A 7,690-nucleotide genomic window follows, 5' to 3' on the forward strand; every position below is an offset into this window, starting at 1 on the left:
AAAAAAAGCCAAAACTACTTGGAGCCAGGTATCAGTATCCCAAGCCTATAATCGTAGCAACTTGGGAGGCTGAGCTCTGAGGATCTCATTCAAAGCAGACAAATTTGAGAGACTCTTCTTTCCAATTAGCCAGCACAAAGGCCAAAAGAAGAGGTATGGTTCAAGTGGTAAAACACCAGCTTTGAGCAAAAAGGACAAGTGAGAGCACAGGCCCTAAGTTCAAGCCGCAGGACTGACACAAAACCAAAGACAAATTCAAAAGAAAGAAGAAAAGAAATCCCAACTTGGAGGCTGGGGCTGGTGGCATGGTGCTAAGTGCTTGTCTAGCAAGCATGAGGCCCTGAGTTCACCCATGAACCATGAATGTGGCATAGTTATTTATTTTGCAGGGCTGGGGATGAAACCCAGAGCCTCAGGTGTGCTCGGCAAGCACTCCATCACTGAGCTGTACCCCAGCCCTTGAACCAAGAATTTGGGACCTGAGTGTCCTGGCTTACCTGGTCAGTACTGTCACTAGATGCCCAGCACCTGAGGCCAGAGCCTCAGAGGTCTTCAACAAGACTAAACAGACAGGACCTGGGATTGTAGGTGGTGAGAAGCTCAGCCTCAGTCCCTTGGGTTGATGATGGTCAGCCAAGACCACATCTTGCAGGCCAGGGTCCACATGCTTAACAGACAGCCCACCACGGAGTCCTCAGAGGGCCCACAACCCCCACCCCACCCCAGGACTGAAGACACACAGACTCAAGATTGACACGTCCAGGCAGATTGACACAGTTCTGGGTTTTATCCACAGTCATACAGTCACAACTGATATATAGATATATATATTTGTATTTATATACCTTTAAATTACACAATCATGTACAAAACAGGTGCATTGCTGAGAGCACAGCACTTCTCGGAGTTTCACAAGTGGAGGACTAATGGAATCAGGAAGCCGAGGGTGGCGGACGGCGGTGGCGGGTGGCAGGGCAGCTCTGGCTCCTGGCACAACCAGGCTGCGGAATGGTGGTTAACTGAAACACATTACTGGCTGAGCCCCGCCAGGGCGGCCCGTGCAGCATCAAGGGGGCAGCGGGCTGGGGCTCCTGGACGAGGTGTGGGCACAGCAAGGCGCCTGGCCCCGTGCTCGCTGTGGGCGCCCTGACGCCAGCGCTGACAGGTGGCGCCAGGCCCCAGGCTCAGGAGACTTACAGGTAGGAGACCCTCCCAAGTTGGGGTCCTAAGGAGCTTGGGGACCCGGGGGGGATGAGGAGAGAGAGAGAGAGAGAGAGAGAGAGAATCCCAAACGGAGCTATGGAGATTGCTGCTCCAAAGGGGATACGTTTTCCAGTCCCTGCCCTGCAGTGGGCAGCCAGGGTGCTGAGAGGGACAGGCCTGGGGTCCAGCCAGGGTCACAGCCCCTACCCAGGTACTGGGAAGCCGGTAGCACAGAAAGGGGGAGCCCAGGCCCCAAGGTGCAAGTGTGGCGGCTTCTTGCTTTTCAGGCTCCCGCTGCCTTCTGCCTGGGGGGAAAGCAGGAGCTGTGGGACGGGTGATTGTGGCCTTCAAATTTTGGCTTCAGGCTCTGAGGGGCCCAAGGCCCATATCTCAGACTGCAGCAGAGAGGCCCAGAGATCAGACAGTGATTAAGAAAGGGGTGCTGGCTGCTGGGGGTGCTCGCCTGTCCCTGGAGTGGCTCCAGTCTAGGTGCCCAGGCTTGTAGCCCTCTGCCAGGGCTGCCAGGACTGTAAGAACCCCCAGGAAGCAGAGCAGAGCTGGGCTCTACTACTTCCTAACCGAAGGTGGAGAGGCTGGGGTAGCACACTCTATCTGGAGGCCGAGGCCACCGGGGGGTGAGAGGGGAGGGCATGGATGCTGCAGCCCAGAAGCCAAACAGTGGCAAATTCCTGCGGGCAGACTTCTCAGGTTCAGGCCCCAGAGGTCTCCAAGAAACTGCTCCTGCGGTCTCTTGTTTACCACTTGGGGTCTTATCCCTCCCTCAGTCTGCCTTCCAATCCCAATCTACACCCAAGGAGAGCTGCTACCTAGTACTCTGGTGTCACTGCTCTTGACAACCAAAGGACCTCTCCTACCCCAGGGGCTTTTAACTGAGACCCAGGCTTGGGGAGATGGGGAGCAAAAGGAATGTTGGTGGTGGTGGAGTAACAAGGAAGATGTGGAAACCATCTTGCTTCGGAGGGCCAGATCTCCTTTCTGCCAATCCCAGCTTCAGGCTTCCCCTGATGGACCCAGCCTGGAAGCTCCCATGAGCCCTCCATCTCCCAAGCAGACTTGGAGGGTGTGGAAGGGATGTTTAGGCCAAGAGTTATGCAGGCACAAGCCATGGTTTCACGGAGGATGCTAAACCCAGTGAGTCTATAGTAGAGGGTAGATGGGTGGGCAGGAGGCCTCCTCCCCAGGAAATGGGAGGAGGCTGCTACTGTTGCTGGCTTTGCCCTGGGTTTGGGGGTTAAGCTCCGCCTGGTGCCAAAAGACTTACGAGGGGGAAGGGGCAAAACCTCTGCAAGCTACTGGGTGAGTGTGGCTCTGATGAAGAGCCTCTCTCCACAATGCTGGCAGGAGAGAAGAGCCCATACAGGGTCTTGGTCCCTCAGATGAGGCGAGCATTGGAGGGTTGGTACAGCCTGGGCTGAGGGCCATGTCTGCCTCCCCTCCCCTTCTTATGTGCCCAGTACTCCATCACTTCCTCTCCACCCTCCAGCCGATCACTCACCATGCCTCGGGACCTGCTACAAACCTCCGTAGGGAAGGATGATGACTCTTCCAGCCCCACAGGTCCCAAGACTGGGGCTGAGGAGAAGAAGGGCTCGTCCAGGGCAGAGTGGAAGACTAAGGGCTGGGAGGCCTCCCTTATTGGGGTCTAGAGGAAAGGCCTTTGAGAATGGGGTGGTGTTAGAAGCTGGGGGAGGGGAGGAAATGGGGAGAGGAGAGGTTAGGAAGCCAGCCTCAGACAACAGGGGCGGGTGCTGGCAGCCTGGGGTGGAGTAGAGGAGGGGTAGTGAGACAGGATAGAAGGGTCCAGAAGACATCCCTCAGGGCTCAGGAGACTCTTTGGTGGACTCTGAAGAGCAGATGTTGTGATGTTGGACTCGGTCCTAAGACCCTCCCCGACCCTGGGGCCATTGCGCTAAGCCCACCACCCTGGCCTCCAGGTGACCCTGCAAATGCTCTGTCTCTTAGTATTTTTTTTCTTTTGTTCTGTTTTGACTTTTAAAAAAATAAAAGCTTGATCGGAAAATATGTCTGGAACTCTATGGCAAGGAGGAGACGAGGGTGGGAAGGGAGGGGTGGTGGTGGGTGAGGAGGTGGGGTTGTGGAGTGGGCAGGGCGGTTAGATGGCCTCCACGTAGTTGGCAGGATAGAGGCCCAGCTGCCCGCTGTCAAGCCGCCCGCGGCACCAGCCCTGCTCATCCTCCTCTCCCAGCTTGGTGAGCTCGTCTCCTGGGAAGGGAGATGCAAGTAGCCTGTGTTGACAGGAGCTTGGGGAGGAGCCACCCCACCACTGGTCCCCAGTGGAGGGACCAGCCCTCCACTGCCCCCTCCCATTATGCTCTAAATTGTTGACTTGGGTCTTAAGATTCTCGCCAAGCCCCATTCCAGTCCCACCCAATATCTCTGTGCAGCCTCTGGCACTGGGCTCTGACCTACCTTGAGCCATCACTTAACCTGGTCTGGGCCCTGCCCTCAATACACAGATCTGTCCTGGCCCATTCCCAGCAAATCCCTCCAAGTCCTCTCCTCAGACCGGCCCTCAATCCCATACCCAATCCTGGCTCAGGTCTCTTCCTCAGGCCCTACCCACTCTCCCACACCCAATCCATGCCCAGATCTCCCTGGGGGTCCCAGCCCGGCCTACTTTACCGGCTTTGAAACTGAGCTCATCCTGCTCCTGGCCATCATAGTCATAGAGCGCTCGCACACGCACTCCCTTGCTGTCATCCTCGAAGGGGTTGGCACCGCCATTGGCCTCATTGCCCCCAAAGGGGTTCCCGCTCTCATCATCTGACCACTCGGCGGCATAGGGCTGGCCTCTGTCATAGCTACTGACACTGAAATGCAGACGGAAGACCCCTCAAGAATAACCCCAGCCCTACCCCTCTTAAGAGGTACCCCCTCCTAACCAGGGCTTCCCACACACCCCAAATTCTACCAAGGCCGGAACAGGGATTGGCCTCCTAAGATGGGGTCTGGAGCCAGTGATCCTCAAATCAGCTCTAAATGGAAGTCAGGCAGATCCTTTTGCATTATTATTTTAGCTCTTGAGTGGTAAAGTAATGGACCAGACTTTTTGCCGGAGAAGAATCAAATGGTGAAGAGTGAGAATCCTGGAGCAAGACCTCCTGAGGCTCACTAACTATCTGTGTGGCTGTGGACTCCTCAACCTAATCTCTCTGGGCCTTGTTTCTGCATCCATAAAATGGGCATCATGCACTTTCCAGTGAGGTAGAAGGCTTGAACCAGTCAGTATAAGGAACATGTTTAGCAGTGTCCTCCACACAGCAGGGATCCATACAGATCAGCTCCCTGCACCCTACATATGGTTGGTATGATCTAACCATATCTGTTCTCCTGGAGGGAAACTCACTGGCGCCAGCATGTGAGCCTCTCTGCTCCAGCTTGACAGCAGGCACTCACCTGCCGCGGTCCCCAGCCTGGGACGTGGACTCCACCGCCCCAGCAGCATTGCTCAGCATCGCCCCCTCTGCCTTCTTGGGCTGCTTCTCCTTCTTGGCCGCGGTGTGGGGGAGGTCTGGGTTCCACTCCTGGCGGGGGGAGGGCAGGAAACAGGCTGGGAGGGCTATACCCCGAGGATTCTCCGAGTCTTTTCAAACCAAGACCCTCCTTCCACCCTTACATTTTCTCACCTCAAATTGGGGCCAGTTCATGGGCATGCCAGGGCCGCTGGTGCTCCGGAACCATCGGAGGTCCTCCTGAGCATCAGCCCCCCGGATGGCCTGCTCCAGCTCACGGTACACGTGGATGTAGCTGTGCACGAGGAGATGGGGAGGTGGAGGATACAGATTTACCACAGCTCTTTCTCATTGTTTTTGGGGGGCAATGGCATTGGACATGTCCTCAATCAGGAATCCTTTGTGTTACCATTACTATTACTACTACTATTATTATTGGCAGATTGAAGTTGGGATTAAACTCAAGGCATGAAGTTTGTACGCAAGCAACCCTGTCATGTGGCACACCCAACCTTTGATTGAGATGGAGTCTCATGAATGTCTTTTTCTTTGGGCTGGCCTTAAACATGTATCTCTGATTTCTGTAGCTAGGATTTCAGACTTGTGTCAGTACTGGGGCTCAATTAAGTATTTTGCTCAAGACTGGTGCTCTACCACTTGAGCCGCAGCTCAATTTTTGGCTTTAGTGGTTAAAGGTAAGAGTCTCACGAACTTTTCTCCCCAAGCTGGTTTTGAACCGCAACCCTCAGATCTCAGCCTGCTGAGTAGCTAGGATTACCAGTGGGATCCACAAGCGTCTGGCTCCAGTGGGTTTTTTGAGGAGCAGGCATGCCAAGTCAGCTCCCTTCACCCTGCAGTAGCTAAGCCCCCAGCACCCAAACCCAGGTTTCTAGAGTAGTCAGCATGTATCAGCTGGCACCCGGGCAGCAGCTGCGTTTGGAGCCCTGCAGGTCTGCCCTCTCCTTGCTGTGCGGGCCACTTGCCCTCTACTGGCTGTGCTTTCCCCTGCACGCCCGCCATGCCCAGTACCTGCTGTTCTCTGCTAGGTTGAGGTGACGTTTGATGTCCAGCAGCACCTCCTTGAGGAAGACCAGCCGCTTTTCCTCAAATTGCTGGCACTGTTCAAACACCTGCTCCATGCCTTCCATGTACTGGGGTGTGGTCTTGCCCACATCTTCTAGCACCTTCTCATACTTCTCCTGTGTCTGTGGGTATCAGGGGAGACGGTGGTGAGACCACGCCAGGCCTGCAACTCCCTCTCCCCCGCACACCAGGGGCCCTCGGACCCCCGCTGCCACCCCTATGCAGGCCGCACCTTCTGCACATCCTGCTTGCACTTGTCCACTTTGTCCTGAAGCTTCTTCTGTTGCTCGGGGGTGACAGACTGCTCCGTCTTGCTGTTCATCTCCCGGGTCATGGCCAGCTTCTCCTCTTTGCAGGCCAAATGGTAAGCCTTCTTGGCTGCTTCCAACTGTGGACAGGGGCAGAGGAGCAGGAACAGATGATGTGCTGGTCACTCATCAACTCTGTCTCCCTATTCATCTCCCAGGAAGCCATGCGCTTGAATTTCTAAGAGGCAGAGCACTGCTAGCCTTGGCTCCAGCTGTCAGGGAGCAGTGCCCTCATCATTTCCCTGCCTGGCACTGCTGCTGTCCCCACGGACACCTTCCTGCCTGGCAGCAAGCGCAGTGCATCTCCCTACATTGTTCTCTTTCTTGGGGTCACATCCATTCTCCTTGGGTTTCTGCCATGGGGTGTTGTCTGCCTGCCTGGGGACAGTTCTTCCTGAAGGTGCCGCTGCTCCCCTGTGGGTGCAATCTCCTGGGAACAGACACCCTTCCTGGGGCCTCCCCATGACCACCCTAATGTGGCACCTCCTTCATCTTCTTGGCCCAGGGCTTCTGGGCCTTGCGGAAGCCGTCTTCAGCCTCCTTGGTCTCCTTGAAGCCGCCCATGATCTGCTTGTGGTAGGCGTCCTTCTGCCAGTTCTTGACCTTCTCCAGGTCCTCGTTCAGCAGGTTGTTCTTTACCTCCTGGTGCAGTTCGCTCACCTTGTCCGCCTCGGTCATGATGGCACCCCAGGCCCGCTCCAGGCTGCCATATTGTGGGCCTGGGAGAATAGTGGTGGGTTATTGGGACCCCAACACTCCCAGTCCAGGGGTTTCCCTCTTGCCTCTGTTCTCTGAGGCTTTCCCTTCCTTCCCATGGCAACAGGAACTTCCGCTTCCATCCTTCCTATTCTCTCTACCCACTAGGGGCCCGAGACAGCCAGATTCTCCCAGAACTCCTCTCCAATTGCCCACCCCCATGCCTGGCCTGCAGCCCTCACTGGGTCCTCATGCAGCATTTGAATGGGTACCTACTCCATGTCTTCCTTGTTTACCTGAGCCCCACATGGGCAGCTATAACCTCTTACAAGCCCAGTATAGACCAAGGACCACAGGAGGTGCCCTGGAAAAGTTACCTGAATGTGAAGTTAAGAACCAGCTGGGGGCTGGGAATGTGGCTTAGTGGTAGAATGCTTGCCTAGCATGCATGAAGCCCTGAGTTGGATTCCTCAGTACCACATAAACAGAAAAAACTGGAAATGACACTGTGGCTCTCAAGTGGTAGAGTGTTCACCTTGAGGAAAAGAAGCTCAAGGACAGTGTCCAGGTCCTGAGTTCAAGCCCCAGGACTGGCAAAAACAAACAAACAAAAAACAACCAGCTGGGAAAAGTGCCAGGGGACCACCAGGGACCTGTCATTCACATTCATATGTTGCCAGGCACAGTGCTAGGGGACATAGGTTCACTCTTGTCCTCTAAGGGTCTAGAGAGTCTTGAAGAAGAGAAAAACCTAGGAAATATATGTAAACCTCAGGTTGAAACCAGCTAGACTGCAGGAACCTAGAGCCATGACAATCAGGTACAATATATAATTCTGGATTGTACCTAGACCAGCCTAAATCATTGCTACAGTCCAATGTGTATATGGACTATAATTTTTTTTTT

At 54.9% G+C, this 7,690-nt stretch overlaps 1 protein-coding gene across 3 annotated transcripts in view; it reads right to left on the reverse strand.

Moving 5' to 3' along the window:
- Positions 1 to 3,197: 3,197 nt before the first annotated feature.
- Pacsin1 (protein kinase C and casein kinase substrate in neurons 1) overlaps positions 3,198 to 7,690 on the reverse strand; it is a 28,357-nt gene continuing 23,864 nt past the window's right edge. For all 3 annotated transcript variants that reach the window (XM_013029659.1, XM_013029658.1, XM_013029660.1), the window contains 7 exons: positions 6,572 to 6,807; positions 6,013 to 6,168; positions 5,727 to 5,902; positions 4,872 to 4,992; positions 4,642 to 4,769; positions 3,868 to 4,055; positions 3,198 to 3,447 (listed from right to left, as the gene is read on the reverse strand). In XM_013029659.1, coding sequence (XP_012885113.1) covers positions 3,338 to 3,447; positions 3,868 to 4,055; positions 4,642 to 4,769; positions 4,872 to 4,992; positions 5,727 to 5,902; positions 6,013 to 6,168; positions 6,572 to 6,807 — 1,115 coding nt within the window. In that variant the 3' untranslated portion in view covers positions 3,198 to 3,337. The remainder of the gene's footprint in view (positions 3,448 to 3,867; positions 4,056 to 4,641; positions 4,770 to 4,871; positions 4,993 to 5,726; positions 5,903 to 6,012; positions 6,169 to 6,571; positions 6,808 to 7,690) is intronic.

Source organism: Dipodomys ordii, unplaced genomic scaffold (assembly GCF_000151885.1).
Source record: "Dipodomys ordii isolate 6190 unplaced genomic scaffold, Dord_2.0 Scaffold120, whole genome shotgun sequence".
Lineage (NCBI taxonomy): Eukaryota > Metazoa > Chordata > Mammalia > Rodentia > Heteromyidae > Dipodomys > Dipodomys ordii.